Source organism: Vidua chalybeata, chromosome Z, assembly GCF_026979565.1.
Source record: "Vidua chalybeata isolate OUT-0048 chromosome Z, bVidCha1 merged haplotype, whole genome shotgun sequence".
NCBI lineage: Eukaryota > Metazoa > Chordata > Aves > Passeriformes > Viduidae > Vidua > Vidua chalybeata.
Window position 1 is genome coordinate 67,359,193 of NC_071570.1, and position 17,935 is coordinate 67,377,127.

Below are 17,935 nucleotides of genomic sequence, written 5' to 3' on the forward strand. Positions count from 1 at the left end.
GTGGCCAGGGCAGTTGGTGACAGAGTGAGGCAATGTGTGTAGGTGAAGACCTGAAGCAGTAAGTGTTAATATGCAAAGTTAGCAAAAAGATAATTGTTGGCAAGAAGGCATAAAAAAACATGTTTCATTGGGAAAGGAAACTTGATTTGCAGAACATTGCAGGCATTGTCTGATAAAATGGGTATCAGAATGAAGCAGATCTGAGCTGGACAGATTCTGAACCTCCAAAGCTGTAACTTTAACAAGAAATCTTTAATGAGGTGATGGGAAAGCTAAACAAGTTAAGTGTTCACCACCATAAATTGCATGGGGAAACTAAAGAAGTCAAGATTGCACCTCCATAAATTGCAGGTGCCTTTCATTCCTGTATGTGACAGCTCTGCAATTCTTTATTCTGGCTGGAGCTTGATACTCAATTTTGCCTTTGTCTGAGAGTTTTTCACTTTCCTCTTTGTGACACTGAAAGTCCTTTTGACTTCAAATCCTTCTCTGACTCATTAATACTCAGAAAAGCACCATGTATTAATTAACAGGCTGTGATACTGTGCATCATGACCTTCCTGTGCCCAGTAACTTCCTTCACAGAATCACATGCTCTGTAGTTTCTTCTTTTAATTGTAAAAAGAACCCTGTGGTCCTGTACAAATATTAAACCCCATGGCAGCAATAAGATTTTTTAAAATTACACTGAGTTTGTAACTTGATTTTTTGCTATACAATTTAATGTATTTAATGCATATTAAAATAAATGCTACTTCACTATCTGTTTGACACATAGCAGTTCAAGTGGTGCCCCTTATAATGATTCATCTCAGGCTGCTGCAGTGAAAGACCACAGCAGTAATTTCCATTAGTGTAATTCCTACAAAAATTCATTTTTCAGGAAGAAAATTTACCAATAAACACACTGCAGTTACGGCCTCACTCTAAAAATTGCTGAACTCGATAGAAAATATTATTAAAAGAAGGAGTATTTGAATCATGCTTCTAATGAGGGACCACCTATAGAGTGACTTGACCTTTCTTTTTCTGTGATTTGGTGTTGCTAAAGCTCATCTGCAGTTGCTTGCCAGTTGTATTTCTGGACAGCTTTAATACAAGTAACACAAAGTATTCAACTGATACAATAAGGGCCGTGAGGCCTCTAAATTAACTGAGATGCTCATAAATCAGAAATGAGAGCTTGCACCCTCATGTTTTATATATCTAGATACAAATATCTGGGTGGTTTCACATACTGAATTCCTGATTAACAAAACCTCAGAAATAACTTGCCTGGATCACTCAGAGTGCTCAGTTTTGTAATAAAAATATGGGCATCTCATAAGGGCAAATCTTCAGGCACTGAACTAGAAGAAGATCAGAGATTTCTGGGGACTAATCCCAGTGCACACCAAGGCTGTTTGAAGGACTTGCTGGGTGGAACTTGCCAGAGTGACTGTAGGTGTCTGCAGTGTATTTCTTGGGACACTATTTTTTTTTTTTTTGGTGAGTTTTGAAAACACCATCATTAATGGCAGAAAGAAAGAGGCGCTTCCTGGAAATGGTTTAGGTGATCTTGTCCTGAAGCCTGTATTTTAACAGCAGCCTACCTGTACAAACTATAACTGCAAAGGTATATTAGACTGATTGATAATATCTTACCTCTTCATCGCAGGCATGTAAAGTTACGAGAGACAATGCAGTGAAATTGCTGGTGATGGGACCCAAAGGAGTAGCCCTTTTTTTGTTAAATGAAGCTAAATAGGTTAAATATTTTATGTCAAAATACAATGCAGAAAGGAACTTTGCCACTTCCAAGGGGTGTTTTTGAAGGTAAAATGTTGCAGAGAAGTAAAAACATAACCAGAGTAAATGGCTACTCAAGTGTGTAGATGGGAAAGAAAAACTGACAAAAGTCACAATGGGCAGATAGCACCCAAAAACTCATTAAATTGTTGAAAGAACAACACTTTTTGCAGAAAGGAAGGCCAGGTGTTGGACTACCTTATGGAAAACCTGCCCAGCCCCTCTCCTTTTGCTGCTGTTTGCTTCCATCTTAGCATGTTTGAAATATTTCTTCTGCCCTATGGGCTTCCAGAATTATTTTGCCTCGAATAACCTGAACTACCCAACACACTCAGGGCATCATGGTGCATCTCCAGTATGTGTTCTTGCATGAAAAAGCCAAAAGCCATTCAGGTCCCTTTTACCACTAAAAAAAAAAACTCCACTCTCTGGGAAGATCCTGGGCAGAATCACCTGCAGAGTAAAATACCTTCTTTCTAGAACTTATGCTTGGCTGTGCCTGGAGGAGGAGTATCTGAACCTTGGAAAGAGCTCAACTCTGGGTGAGTACCTGGCGGCCAGGCACTCTGACAAAGAATATTGTTATGATATATTTGTGCAACCTAAGAGGTGACATTAGAAGAAAAAGTGAAATGAGCCTCTGTGATTCAGATGAGAGAAGAGATAAAAGTAGATGAAATTATACAAATACAATGCTTTTTCCCTATGTCCTCTGTCTGTAGACAAGCTTTTAAACTTCTTTGCCATGTACTGTAGAGAGCTTCTTAAGAAGGATTCAGGACATGGATGCATGTTCTGTTTTGGCCCCCAGCACATTCATCCTGTAGCTATCCTATTCCCTTGTCTTTAAACAGAAGGCTGAACATGTTCCAGTGGACACAAAAGCTGTATTTGCCACTTTCCACTGGCAAGAGATGATGTCTAAAACCTGTATAGTTAGAAAATGAGGGGGGAGGGGGCAGCTGTGGCCCAAAACTGCCCATTTTCTTAGAAGAATTAGATATTAAGGTAGCAGGACATTACTTCAAGATCCCTACAAACTGTTGGCTCCTGGAAAGGGGGACAGCCACCTTTGATGGACACTGCAGGAGTATTGCTTTAGTGACCTGCCCTGGTTAAGATTCTTACACAGAAAATACATAGCAAGTTCCCCAAATTCAAGACGTTTTCCAGTAAATGAATTCTCATTCCTCGCACTGCTTCCCTTCTGCTCTGGTTCCTGTCTCCCTGGCTGCTCCTCCTTTCAGCAGCTTGATGATATTTCTATATTGTCTTCTATATCATTAGTGCATTTAAAGGTCCAACTGAGATAGCTCTAATTCTGTCCTTCCTGACTGTTCACAACCTCAGATGGGATTTGCCATTTATGGCTGACAGCCTGAAGAAATTAAATGTCTTACATCACCTCGAGAAGGCTGCTCCTCTATTTTGGGCTTTGTTTTTTAAATAAATTTCAAAAGCAGAGTACAAAGGGCACATGCATACTGAAAGCAGCAGAAGGATGTTTAGAAGTATATTTAAATTAAAAAGGTTATTTCTCTCTCCTGCTGCCTTCTTTTTGAAAAGAGTCACCACCACTAAAAAGAAAGAGGTAAACATATTTGGGAAAAAAACCCCAAGCATAACATCTTTTAAGTCACATAAAAATGCTTTAAGTAACTAACTAAAATGTGGTGCCTGTAAATATGTGACTGTTACGGCCCAAACATTTCCTAAACCTAAGCTTTAACTCTTTGGGAGAACTTTGAATAGCCACAGCTCAGGTTCTTGTGTGAGCAAGATTAAACCAGTGCACTTTCTATTACAACTACTCTTTCACACTAAGACTTTGGAGGCAAATGCATGAATGACATACACAAAACTACTGTGCAGCTCATGTAATGGCAGGCAATCTTCTTCTTCCCTAAAATCTGGGTTGTCTTATTCCCACAATGGGAACTGGTAACTACTCAGAGGCTTAAATTTATTCCATAAAGCAGGGAAGTGCTTTTCCAGGAAAGGCCAGTAATCCCACTGATATAATGGAATCTCTGAGGTTACTACCCAGGAGTCATCAGTATTTCTGTTCTGGACCAAGATCTGTGTCTTCAACATCTGACATGCTTCAATGTTCTGCACTAAGCTTCAACAGCACAGCTTTAGAATAATTTAATTTTCCGTGGAGCTGCAGAAATTTCCCAATACCTGTTTTAAAAACATTGCATGTGGTTACAGCAATAATGCTGAAAAACAGGATGTAATCTGATGCAATTGGATTTGAGGGATGAAGAGATGCCCACGCAAAGAGTAGGGGACCAATCTCATTTTCAAATCAACACTGTGGCTTCATACAACAATGTAACAGAAATATCCCTGGCGCTGGGGAAGTTCAGCTGAAAGCTTTCATCTGCTTCTTAAGAATCCTTTGAGGAAATCACATATAATGGATTTTTGTGCCTTATGTTGATGAAGATATTAATGCAGTATTTATGATATTTTTTGTTGGGAGAGGAATGGCAGATCATTAAAAGCAATTTGCTTTAAGCCATAAATAAATTTTAGAGTGCCTTGGGTCAGCCACAAAACTGTTGTTCTTTGTTTATAACATTTTTGGTAGAAATCATCTAGTTAATATTGCAGGGAGTGAGCCAGGCACTGCATTCACAAAGTTAAAACTGTCTGGTCATCAGCCTGACTGCGAGGTTTCACTAACGTAACAGATGGAGCCTGGCTTTTGCTGTCTGGAGGGACATACATACCATTTATTCATACAGTTTACAAAAGCAAGACATATGCCCTGTTCTCATGTTATTAAAGTTATTTTTTTACAGTGGAACCACAATCTATCAGTTCAGTCTCTTGAGACAAACACATGGTGGATGGTTTCTGTACCAGCAGTTAGGTCACGAGTACAAAACTGTAGGTAATACAATCACACCTTCACTACAGAAAATGCCACATGAGCAAGGGAAATATGCTGTTGCCATCATGTCCCCTGGAGTGACTATTGGGTACAGAGGATGCTCTGGTGTCACCTGTAGCCATCTTTTCTCTATAAAAGTAATTCTGCCCCTTGCTTTCCTGATCACTACTTAGTGGCATATAAATTAGGAATAGTCTTAGAAAAGGACTGGACTTAAATTCCAACTGAAGACCCCTTGGGAAGGGGGAGAAAGCAGGTGGAGGAAATTCTGGGAAGTCTGAGCTCTTTGCAGATGGGTTGTCTACAACACTGCTTATCTCCTCCCATGATGGCTCCCCAGCAGAAACAAGATCAAATCAAATGCCTGACTACTTGTAAAGTGAATTCCACTGTTCTGAAGCAAAAGGCAGGATTTTTCAAAATATTTCAGTTCAGCTACGTTTCATTTAGTATTCATGGGGAATTTTGCTAGCACCACCTTTGCCAGCAGCATTATGACCAGTGAATAGTTGAAAAATTTTACCTAGAGAGGATCAATGATTTCATCTTATTCTGTGTAGTTGTTTTGTTTGAGTAGATCTCAGGATGATCTGAATCATCCAACTCATTTAAACAAGTCCCACCAAAGTGAACCTGGAGCTGAACTCAAATCCTTAATCTGCATGTAGAACCCACTATTCTTCTCTGCAGTGGACCAGAATACTTCACCCCTCTCCTCACCTTCAATCTTTTAAATCCTTCCCCCTACACTCTTATGGGTGTTTAAAGGTCCTATCTCACTGAACTTTCCTCCTGAAATGCCACCAGGTTGTAAGTAATTGCAACCACAGTTTTCCACAAAGATTACTTTCTGATTTTGTTAGAAACCATAAATTATGCAGCGGTGAATTTTGAGTGGAGAGAAGAAAAGGCTGAGTTAATAACAACAGACATGCTTTACCTTCGGGTCATGTATTCCAGAAAGTTCTTCATAGATCTTCTCTCCTACCATGACAGCAGCTAGGTTGGCTGTGTATGTCGACAGACAAAACAAGCAGAAAATAGCCCAGAGATTCATTAAAAACCTTCCAGTCCAGCACTTTGGGGGTTTGATGGCAGCTGTTCTTCCAAACAGGATCGCATAGCAGACATTGAGGGCAGAGGAGAAGGAGAACACTTTGTTCCTGTTCCTTCCCTTAGGGGTCATTCCAAAAGGACTTTTCCACTCATACAAGGTGAGGAATACAGCTGTGATGTGAAGAGCAACAAATATCCCCAGCCACATAGTCCAGTGAAGTGGCCACATAAAGGCTCCAATAGGAGCTGCAGTGTCTTTGGTCCTCACTAAAATCCCCAAGCTGGTTGAAAAAAAAGGGCTGGTGAAATCAATCACTTGGCTTCGGGCAGTGTTGATGCTGAATGATGTCACTGCCATGTGAGCTGTACCAGCAAGAAGGTCTCCCACCAGCCCTGTCCAGTGGCCATTCTTCCAGGCACCGTATTTTCCATCCCCAACAATGTACAAGTCAAAATCAAAATTCATATCCTCAGCCAGCTTCTCCAGCAAGTCAATGCAGTAGCCATAGCAGCACTTCTTCAGCTCAATGGGGACAGTGTCATTTCCCCCTTGGAGGGTTTCAAACAGATTGTCCAGCACACCTGAATCGTTGGTCAGCGGATCCAGGCACAGCTGCCCTGCTGGGCAAAGACCTTCATCATCTACATCCCTTGTGAAGACAAAGGGATGCTCAATCAGAGTCACCACCCTCAGGTGCAGCCGGGTGGGGTGTTGCATGTGATTTTTATGTCTCTGTGCCTGTTCTGGCCATATCCCATAGTCCATGATGATCTTCCCTTCTTGCCAGCTCCCCAGGCGTGTCCACATCGGGTTTCCAACAGGGTCATGCTGCAGATTCCAGATGAAGAAATTATTTTCTGAGCTGACAATGGATGAGCCCTTCACCTTAATGTGGCCACTGAGACCATCAAAAGTTGTGTTGGCTAAAAACCTGTTGGAGAGAGAAAGCAGGGGAATCAGAAGCAGACAGCTGGACCATGAAGTTATGTTGAAGAGAGTAGATAGGGATGCTGCTGAACACCTGGACCATTAATAGCACATAGACCCTATGGTACAATGAACCAGCCACTTAATTTATGACTAAATTATATGGGGATGCTCCCCTACGTATCTAATACAAACGAAAACTCCTCAGGAAAATGTATTTTTTACTTACTAGAAAAAATGAGTACAAGAACAGTAATTTTTTCGGTTACCTTTGCCTCACAAACTGATGAAATACAGGTTAGTTCTAAACTGAACTCACCAGATCTGCTGTCACTTTCCTAGATAAAAATATATATGAAAATGGAAGAGTGGAAATTATGTATGAAATGTCCTTCCAAGAAAAATGCTATAATCTCAGTAAGATCTAGCTTACATACAAGGGGCTACTGAAGTGCTGTCAACAGCTTTCAAGCACTCTCAAGTGAACCAATCTGGATTCAAAAATGCAAATTTGGCATTGGTAAATCACTGTTAGACACTTCAGAATAAAGTAAGGGAAGAAAGTGAAAGATGGTTGCTCTAGGACAGTCAGTTTTAATTCTTTCCAAAAAAAAAAAAAAAAAAAAGCAGTTTAAAAAAAAAATGTGCAAAAGTAATGTTCTTAAAAGTACAGTGCTCTCATTGAAGAAGATCTCATGAAGTGTGCCAGTTTTGCTCTGCACATTTTGCATTGAGAATTCCGGGCTTTTACAATTCCAGATACTGACAATAAAGTTGCGTATTTCCTTTGTATTGGAAGGCAGTGTTTGCTAGTAGTTGTTCTCTGTGCCTGTTAAATTCAGCTTTGGGCAAGCCATCCTCAAAGAGGCTAAAAACAACATGGATAAAGGAGCTGAGAACTCAGCAGGAATTAAGTGTTTGAAGCAGAAAATCCTTTTCCCGTGTGAACACCATAACCAGCTGAACTGTGTGCTGCTAACAACGGAGCTGCTATGCATTTGGCAGAGGCTGCACAAGCCTTACAACAGTGGTTCCATTAAAAACAACTGAGTTAAATTGCTGCTAATATGGTGCAAGGCAAGACATGCATTTTTTTTCAGTAAGAGGCATTCAGAAGACAGACCACTCAGCTGTTGCAGCAGAATACAGCACTTCATATTGGTCCTGAGAATTGGATGAAAGTAAGTGTTGGAAGAAGTATAAAAGCTGTCATTCCAGCCTCAATAAGGAAGACATAAACTTTTAAGTAGACTTAACTGTTTATCAATAGTTACAGAGAATAAAAAATAACCTTGCATTGATTTGAAAAGGATAAATCAATTGCAAGTGTGTGTATATCTGTACTTCTGTCTGGTTTCTACACTTTGTTTTGATGACTTTTGATGATTTTTGATGGGGTTTCAGCAGTTAAAACTCTGCACTGTTTAAGTCTCAAGGTCATAGAAATTTTATCCCTTTGCAAAGGTAAATTTATGAAAGTAAATGCTTTAGTTTTGAGTGTGGTTGTGTCTGTGATAGCCTTCTCTAAGGCAGCTTCACAGTTCTTGCTCAGTCTCCTTTGAGTAGGTTGAGTATGGAGAAAGATGACACAGACAATACTCTCAAAAGCAGATGATCTGTACATGAGCTAGCCTGGGTCTGGGAGTCACACCTAAAAAAGGCAGACAGGTGTTTATAAGTATAAACATATAAATAAACTATAAATACAGTTTTCATGTTTTAAATCCTTTACCATTTAGTCCAGTGTTAAAGGACACCATAGCTCCAGTAATCAGTAGTATCTGCCACTGTTTGCCCACTCCTTCCCTCCTAATCTGTGCTTTCTATCTGATGGTGTAACTTCCCTGTTTGTGTATGCAAACCCTATCAAGACAAAGTTTATGGGAGCAGGTAATTTTTAGCACTAAAGGAAGGTCTACATGCCCATAAACTTGTTTGGGTTTTATCTCTTTCTGACTTTTATCTCCCTCAGTCTCCATAAAAAATTATTCAACTTCTTTACAAGCCTTGCTGGGCATACAGGCTGAAGCCATCACTGTGACAGTAAAAGTAAAACTCTTCCACGTGTGTAGATGGACCTGTATGAAAACTTTTTTAGGAGATATTCACAAAAATGCCAAAAACAGAGGGAGACAAGTCCTCAGGTGGAATAAGTTTGCAAAGTTCTCATGAATTTGGCCCCATGTTGCTAATACAGCACAACCTGGACATGAGAATGCTGCAAAACTGGTGCTTTGGGAGTAACTGAAGCCATGGAACAATGCATTACACCTTCTGAAGGTGGAAGGAGACCACTGGAATTAATGCACACTGTTCCCTGACGTGTACAGTAGAAGCAAGCACACCCAGGAGGGCAGAACGAGCCCTCTGTACCTGTCCTGTGGTTCCGTTAGGAGCAGGTACCTGAGAGGGATTTAGCAGCATTTGAATGTGCAACTTCATCACCTCATCAAGTTAGTGGCTTACTTTGCAGCTGATTTGCATGTTCTGTATTTTTATGTAGTGACAGAACACGTATCAAAAAAAATGATGGGAACCATGCTGGAGAAGCATTTTAACAACACTCTGTTTTATACACAAGCAGCTGTGGCTGCTGAGCATTTGCATGCACTGTGAGCAGCACCAGTGAAACTCATGCCAGCAACTTCAAGTGAAAACTCCTTTACTCGATAACTTAGGAAGCAGATAAGAGGCTCTGACTACACTTAAGCTAGAAATCTTCAGTGTGAATCTTTGGGAATTACAAGCGTTGGGTACTGCACAGACATGCTGGCAGTATCTGAGCAGCTGTTTCAGAAGGGCTACTGACAGATTTGTATGGAAAGACAGCCTGCACAAATTTCAGAAGGTGAAGGGCCAGGTCCTCAGGTCTGACAGCTGAATGAATTTTCTTGATGCTGTGTCAATATATGAGAGCTGATGTTGACACTGACAGTCTATGATAACTGCATCAAAGCTTTATCTGAGTCACTTCAGTTTGAATGACTCCAAAGTGTGTCATTTGTTCATTTCAGCTTTGTTTCTCGTGCTTTGTTACAAGAACTGCTCCTTAGACCTTTAGCAGTACTATCACTCTCCAGTTGCAGTATCTTTGTAGTATATTTAAGAATGACCTAATGAAATTATTTTCTCTCAGTCTTGATGGTTGGGTCATTCCACTTCTCTTTTTGGGAAGCTTACTGGAGGCAAGGAAGCTCTAGTTCTTGGAAGCAAGAACTAGAATTGGCAGGGAAAAAGAGAAGGTTCTGGGGAGAACTTTTAGTAGCCTTGCAGTCCCTAAAGGGATTCCAACAGAGGTGGAAAGACTTCTTACTTACAGGACAAGAGGGAATGGCTTCAAACTGCCAGAGTGCAGGGTTAGATGGGATACTGGGAATAAATTCTTCCCTGTGAGGGTGGGGAGGCCCTGGCACTGGTTGCCTAGAGAAGCTGTGGCTGCCCCATCCCTGTAAGTGCTCAAGACCAGGTTGGACAGGGCTGGGAGCAACCTGGGATAATGGAAGGTGTCCCTACCCATAGGAGGGGGTGGAATGAGGTGATGTTTAAGGTCCCTTCCAACCCAAACCATTCTGTGATTTTATGGATCTAAGAAATAGCAGGTTGATGAAATTACCCAAGAAGCTGAGTTAAAGCTGTAAGACTAATTAAAGCTATAAGACAAGATGAGGCTTTGAAATTTTAATGCCTTGTTCCATCAACAAGGATGCTCCCATGAGCAGGCAAGAATAGATGAGGGAATCAATCTCATTATAAGAGGAATAATAGACAGTGACTTAAACAGTAAAATCTCCAGGGGGTTGTACATCTATACCCATATCCATACAGATACAAGCATGCTTTGCCATGCACTAGCCCATTATTCTGCTCTTGGGTGCACTTAAATGTCTGGACAGCCAAGGTATGAGATCAGTGCTGGCAGAAGAAACTCTTGCTATGCCAGACAGTGGGGCTGCTGTCCATCCACCCTTCTGTAAAGGCGAAGGGGCGAGGTCGAGGTCTGAATGCTGCTTCTTCTCCATCATCCCCTTCTCCATCCCCATGCATGGCAGTTCCAAGGCTTCCCACCAAGACAGATGGGTTCATTCAGACTGAAAAATGCACTCATTAGCAAAAAACAGTTAAGCACCAGACAAAATTTTCATCTTTGGAGGCTAAAATGCCTAAAAGCCCTGGTGAGATGGGCCAGGTTGGTCACAGTGAAGCCACTCATCAGCATGTCACACCTGAGAAATTAATGGCACCACTCAGAGTTAATAGTTATGCTGCTGACGCAAATTCATCACTTCTGACCATCAGGTACCTGTCTCACCCATACACTGCAGAAACAGCTGCACTGATCTAGGACAAGGGTTTCTCTAACTTGTTATTTTCTTTAATAGAGTTCACATGCAAATATATATGGAAAAAAACAAGGCTAAGCATAAAATTCTTTCTTTCACTTCCATGATATCTTTACCAATATGAAGGGAAAAGAAGTTTCACAGATGTGAAATTGCATATTGTCTCCCAAAATATGACAAAAGCTAATGGTTCTTTATATAGAGAGCAATAATGATGAATTATTTTTCATTAATATATTTAAGTGTTTTACTTAATAATGTGGCAAAATAAACATCACAAGTCACTGGGGTATTGTGAGTCGGTCCAGTGTTTATTTCCCAAGCCCTCTTCCACTCTTTGGAAACAGAGTTTTTGACTCTGAATGGACGAGTGGACTAAGGAAATGATAGGGTCTCAGATGGTTGTGTTTTGAGCAGTGCTGTTAATACATGATTGTGCAGACATATCCAAGAAAAAATTATGTTTTTCAAAAAAAGACTCAAGAATTTTTATCCTAACTCTGTCCAACAAAATCTTTAAGTTGAACACCAGATGCAACAGTTGCTGGATGTAGATTAAGTGATGAATTCATGTAGTTAGCCAAGACATTTTTGCTTGTTTTCAGGAAGTTCCATGCAAGTTTTCAACTCACATGTTAAAAACGATAATCTTTCTAAACAGGAACACAGAAGTCGGTTTAGGAATAGCTTCTATATAGCAACATGCAGCAGAAACATTGTACTTTTGAGTGCTCTCACCAGAAGAAACCCTCTGAGGAGATGAAGGTGCATCTTTTTCCTCTCTTTTCCATGGAAGCATACTATCAAGGGCTACTACACATCTTTATATTGTCCAAGGGCTTAGACAGTGCAAATATTCTGTTTTGTACACTCAAAATCTCAGAGAATTTGATGGTAACCCACTTTACATGAGTAAATATAAATAAAGTTTCAGAGCACAGTCTGTAACCTAGCTTATGTTTACTATGTGATCTCTACTTCTGTGGAACAGTGTCTTCTTCTTCCACCATGATCTTCCACCAGAAGTTCTAGCTTCTCTCCCAGTGCGGCAAAGTCAAAATTTCATTATCTTCCCAGAAGTAAAGAAGCAGGAGGAAACACTGAAACAAACATGTTTGTGAGGGAGGGTTAGCAGCATGATAGCTAACCCACAGAGAACGGTGGGAGGGAGAAGAAAATTATTTTTCCTGCATTACAGCAAATATTACCTGGGGGGGTGGGGAAAAAAGGTAAAACTTACTTTGACAAATACTGGCCTGAAGTGATATTCCTTTCATCTGTGTCCATGCAGTTCATTGTACTTGGAATGAGAGCCAGTTCAGGCTGGATCATGGTGGCTGATGCCACAGCCCTGGCTACCAGCTCCATGGCATCCTGCACGTAATGCTCGAAGACCGACTGAGTTGTCTTGCCGTGAGCGATAAGACCGAGGGGCAAACCTTCTGTCCTCAGCTCTTCCACATTCTGTGAATCCCCAATAATCCAGTGCAGCTCTGGAGGCATCACACCAAACTGCATGGTTATCTCAAAAATCCTCCGCGTTTTCTCCATGTCGCACCCAAACATCACCATGGTCGATGTTGTGTCTTTGATGCTCTCCAGGTAAAACTGCAAGTAGTTCAGAAGGTCACTGGTTGAAGTGAAGTTTGCTGTGATGTTTATAATGGACCCCAGGTGGAACTTGGAGCTCTGTTGTGTGAGGAAGAGAAAATCTGTGATGTTCCACTCCTCCTGGCACAGCATCAGGCTGAAATTGTACCAGTTGTTCATCGCGAGAATCGAGAAAGTGACGTCAGCATCAGAACTCAGTGTGTTTTCTAAGCTCATCTGCAGGTGAAGGGGGTTCTGTGGTTAAAAAAATGGAAGACAATGATCAGAAACAAGATAATGAGTCTGATTAATTTTTATACACTCCTTTAGTTCAAAGTAATCACCTGCCAATCATCAGAACTGTGTGAGCAACAGGAAAATTTACACCCACACAGCTTAAATGGACTGTGATTCATGGGCTTTCTCTGCTAGTTTGACTCAACTGCAACAGCCATTAATGACTCCGTTTCTGAGAATATGTTTTTCTTTCTATCTACTCGTGCTTTTGGATTTTGAAGCATTCTCAAGCAAAGACTGTCCCCTAACAGGGATATGAGAAGTTATTTCCTTACTGCTCAAGTTCAGCCCATTTACAGACCCATTTACAAATGGATGCTGAAAAGTTCATTGTTAAACAGTAAGAAAAAATAAAGAAAACTCCTCCGTTCTTTTCATTATAGCTCTTTTTGTGTGTGTGTGTATTTGGGGGAGTTTTTACAGACATATGAGTAACCTAATAAAATGGATCACAGTCTACCATCAAAGCAAATCATGTACTGCCAATAGAACAGGACAAGTTACTCAATGCACAAGAGGCTAAGATACGCAGACTGTGATTTCTGAGCTGGAAAATATTTGATAAATAAGCATTTCCATGTCATTGATGCTATTACAGAACGTAACCCATTATGTTTCCCAACACCATTACCCTTGGCTTTATCTTTTCCAGAAAAGGAGCAATGATTTCAGGCTAACTCCTCTGTACTCTTAAGGTGAGTAGTTCTTACTATTTGATCCTTCTTTTCCCTCACTCTCATTTCTCTCTTTTCCCCGGTCTTAAAAATAAATTTTTAGTTACAGTTTTAATAAGAAAGGGAAAAAGTTAAATACAAGAGATTTCTGGCATTTGCTACGAAATAATTCTCTGCCCTACAAAAAGGCTTCAACCAGGCTTTCAGCTAGCATATAATATATTACTCCAACTTTTGCTTTCAGTTGAGATTGACAGTCTTCCCTGTAGCTTTCCTGAAGAAGTTGTATCACTTTACACTGGCATTCAATTCCAGCCATGAGACTGTCCAAAAAATGTCTGTCCCAGTGCATCTTTTGGTCTGTGAGAGCTTTGTTGTGACTTTATGTCAGCATTTGTCTGTATTCGTGTCCACTCAAATTATGTATTACTCTACACAGGTACCTGGATTTCATCTTTTTATCCATTATGTTACTAAACACTTCAGGTCTGTTCATACTTCTCTTAAATCCTCAGTAGTTAATGTGTATTATGTGAGGGACCAAAGCTTTTCAAAGTCAATAAAAAATGTCACTTTGGTTTTAATAACAGGCTCCAGTTTGTATGGATCTTAGAAATGTCATTCTGAATTCAGAATAATATGATAATGAGTCAATTTACAGTAGTTTTATTAAATAAAACCCTGGCTCTCTAACACAGATGTAAGGGGTGAAATGACCAAAAAATAAAAAAACCCCAAACCCTGAAGAGCTATGTACTGATTATAAGCAGCAAGCCCTCATTGTGTTAATTTGCAGCTACATGAACTCATCATCTGTTTTCCAGATAGTTTAAATTCAAAGCTTGATAAAAAGAAGGCTGTAATTGAAGATGTTCTCAGTTCTTTTTGTTATCTCTTGGGTTTGGTACCTGTGGTCCTTTTTTTTTTTTTTTACCAAGATGCAAGAACAAGCTAATTAAACAGATCACTGCCACAATCAATACACATCATGTACTGCCAGCAAGACACAAGAGGGATGACTCTTTCATAAAGGACAAGTTACTCAGTGCTCAAGGAGCTAACCTGTGCAGAATTTCTGAGTTCTGAGCTGGAAAACATTGCCTACTAATTAAAACACATGATAAGTTCAGGAGGGAAATAAAGCACTGTGCATAGTGGGTTTGGGAAGCTGGTTTGAATAAACTAGTCTCTGCAAACTAAATCACAACAAGTTTTTTTTCTGAGGTTATGAGATTATCAGGTATTACCCTAGGCCCCTTAAGCACACACAGAGAAGGTGGAACTCTGCCTCAGGACCAGAAAAATATATGCAATTTTACTCAGCAAAAAGGTTGAGCAGCTGAAGGCAGTTTCCACCTGACTAGGAGTTCTCAGGTCCAGGGCTGGACCTTCCTACAGGACCATCTCCACAGCTTAGTCCTCAGGAGCTTCTGCACTGTGGTCCCTGTCCTAGGTGCAGCATGCCTGGATGGGTCAGCATGGTCCAACAGCCCATTCCCATGCTCAGACACTCCTTCCTGAACAGGGGTGTTATTTGGGATAACCTGTCTTGGACTGAGCCTGTGGGTAGAAGCGCTCCTCAGAGTGAGACCATCTGTGCTTCAGCCATCATCTTCAGGAGCCCACAGATGCACTGACACAAGCACTTATCATCACTGTGATTTATTAGCTGCTAAATTCCCTGCTAAGATGCTTGAAAGATAAAAATTCATCCCTGGAAAAGCCGCAGAGTCTCTTTTCTCTACTAGGAGTATTGGACTGCAAACCTGTCTTCAGAATTTTTCTGATAAAATAGTGTACATAAAATTTAGTCACCAGGCATTACTTTTGCTTAGGTTTCAGCTAATTGTCTCTGCACACTATGAGAACACCCCTGCAGGTGTTGGGAAGGAAGAGTAATCAATGTTTCCTTTGTACTGGGACTGAGGGAAAGGAATGCTTCTTTGGATATGTTTGGATTTAACGCCTTCCTAATTATATTTTGAAAGGTTTATTTGCCATTTGTATGTAGGTCGCAGTTGAAGAAAAACACAGAGGCCACATTTCAGTAGAGAGCCTTTGATATTACAGTGTTCTTAATACTTTTACATCTTTTATATCTCTTGTTGATTTGTCTCTCTTCAAAGTCAACAATTACAGTTTTTTAATGAAGAACTTCTACAAATTATTTATTAAACCATTCAGTACTAATTGCTGAGACAGTGTAATTTCATAGAGAAGGTTTCTGACAACTGAAATGATAATTTAGATGTGTACAACTTTATGGCAATAACGGAACAGAGATTTGTGAGATTTCATCTGTGTATTGAAATCTGCTCCACCCTTATTCTCAGGCAAACTCCTTCTTTACCTCCCTTTGAAATTAGCAGAGTTTTACTATTTCAGTTAAAATGACAATTAAAGCTCACATGAAATTTCAGTTTAAATGTCTTTAAGTTTGACTTTAAGCTGCCATTGAAGACTAGTGATCTGCATCAGTTTTTCTTCAAACTACAGAAACAGACAATTTAACCTTATTTGAATAGTGCTAATTGCTATCTGTTTTTAGTGATGAGTTTACACAGTGCCATTAGCAGAAACATCTTCTATGTCCACAAGTGCTTAATTTTTTATTGGATATCACTCGCCCCTGTTTTATAAACCAGCCATGACCACCTGACTTCACTGTTTACTCAGTAAAGGACAGGCCTTGAATCCCTAATTTCTGACTAACTGCCTTTGGATCAGACGCTGACAGTCTTTCCACTGACTTTCAGTGCGCTCTGGACCAAGCCATTCATGGAACATTAAGCTGTGCACAGTCTGATGTGTGTCTTATCCCGCCCATCAGCAGAGACAGTAACTACTGATTTTTGTATCCCAACCAGAGCAGTTTTTACAGGTTTTTCCTATTGCCTGAGACACCTGAGAGAGCAGGTTCATTTAACAGCTGAAACACAGTTTGCATTTCATCAATACAGGATTTTCCAGGCCTCCATTTCATCAGTTTGCAGATCCATCCTTGTAAATCTTGCGAGCACAAGCGCCTGGAGCTGGGCTGACTTGCACCCTGAAGGATCTGGTCATTTATCTCTTCAACTGAATTTGTAATGCTAATTAGGCATGGTCATGGTGACATTTTATTTGACATTGTAATAGCTTCATTAGCAGAGTTAAAAGGATAGATGTGAACATTGTTTTGCTAATGGTCTATAAGTAAACAACACATAGAAAATATTATTTCCCTCTGACTCTTGGGGGCAAAGGCAGTGCTTACGTACATATGTAAGTATATACATTTTTTATAAGAAACACAAAAGAGAAAACAGGCTATGATATCACATCAGAGAAGGTCCACTGAAGGAAAAAACACCTCCTGGCTTGCAGTGCCACTGTGGGGACTCACAGCTCTAAAACAGAGCTCAACAGCAGCTGTGACCAAGCTGATGCCACAGATTCAAAAACTACGAGGACTGTTTCTTTCCATGGTTGAAATTAGAAAATTTAGGCCTAAAGCCCAGTTCCTTAAAATCTATGGGCACCTCCTCATTTCATGCTATGAGAAAAGGTGCTAGGAAATGCTATTTTATTTTTTTAATGTGTACTGCCTCTGCTGAAATGGCAATACTTCAAGAAGGAGGTTGTGCTGGAAGCTGACAGACTGTGGGAAGTCCTGCCCCCTCTTCCTGACCAGCTGCCGAGGTGCCCCCGCTGCACCACATCCCAGTCCCTGCCCAGCCCACCGGTTGCTCCAGAGGGGAGGTGAGCTCCAATTGCAGCAAAAAACCTGCTCTGCCCTCAGCACGTTGCTGCTTCTGCTGTGTAGAGTTCTGGTTCTCTGGGGAAGAAAATCCCAGACCTGCTTTGTACCAAAACCAGTGAGATGATGTCAGAAATTCCTTTTTTCCTTCTCTTGTCCATCTGTCTCCTTATACACCCTTGTTTGACCAAGACCACAATTTCAAATTGGGCTAGTCCCAACACTAAAGACTATTTTTTTGCAGAGGGTTTAAAAGCTCAGAAAGAAAAGCTTTCTTAGACTAGCCAGAGCTATCCTGATTCCTGCAGCAAAAGAAGCCTGGCATCCATCCAGGCAATGCTTACATGCAAATGCTAAAAATGCACTGTTGATTTTAAAAATCCCTATACCACAGGAGCTAGCTTAATTTAAATTTTGACTTAGTTTGTCTTGAAAATTATTTCTTTTATTAGACCAGACAGACAAGACTTGAGGTTGCTTTCTCTAATGCTACACAAAAATACTCCAAATGAATCTGAATATGTACAGCTCTCTTCAAGGTCAAAGAGGCAATGTAAAATATGAACTTTCAGCTGCTCTTGGAAAGTAGGGTCCATTATTTATCTGAATAGCCACTTATAA

The 17,935-nt window shown here is 40.5% G+C and overlaps 1 protein-coding gene across 2 annotated transcripts in view; it reads right to left on the reverse strand.

Annotated features, from left to right (window-relative positions):
- Nucleotides 1-17,935, reverse strand: part of GRIN3A (glutamate ionotropic receptor NMDA type subunit 3A) — a 66,373-nt gene that overhangs the window by 29,619 nt on the left and 18,819 nt on the right. For both annotated transcript variants that reach the window (XM_053932466.1, XM_053932467.1), the window contains 2 exons: nucleotides 12,255-12,859; nucleotides 5,631-6,678 (listed from right to left, as the gene is read on the reverse strand). In XM_053932466.1, coding sequence (XP_053788441.1) covers nucleotides 5,631-6,678; nucleotides 12,255-12,859 — 1,653 coding nt within the window. The remainder of the gene's footprint in view (nucleotides 1-5,630; nucleotides 6,679-12,254; nucleotides 12,860-17,935) is intronic.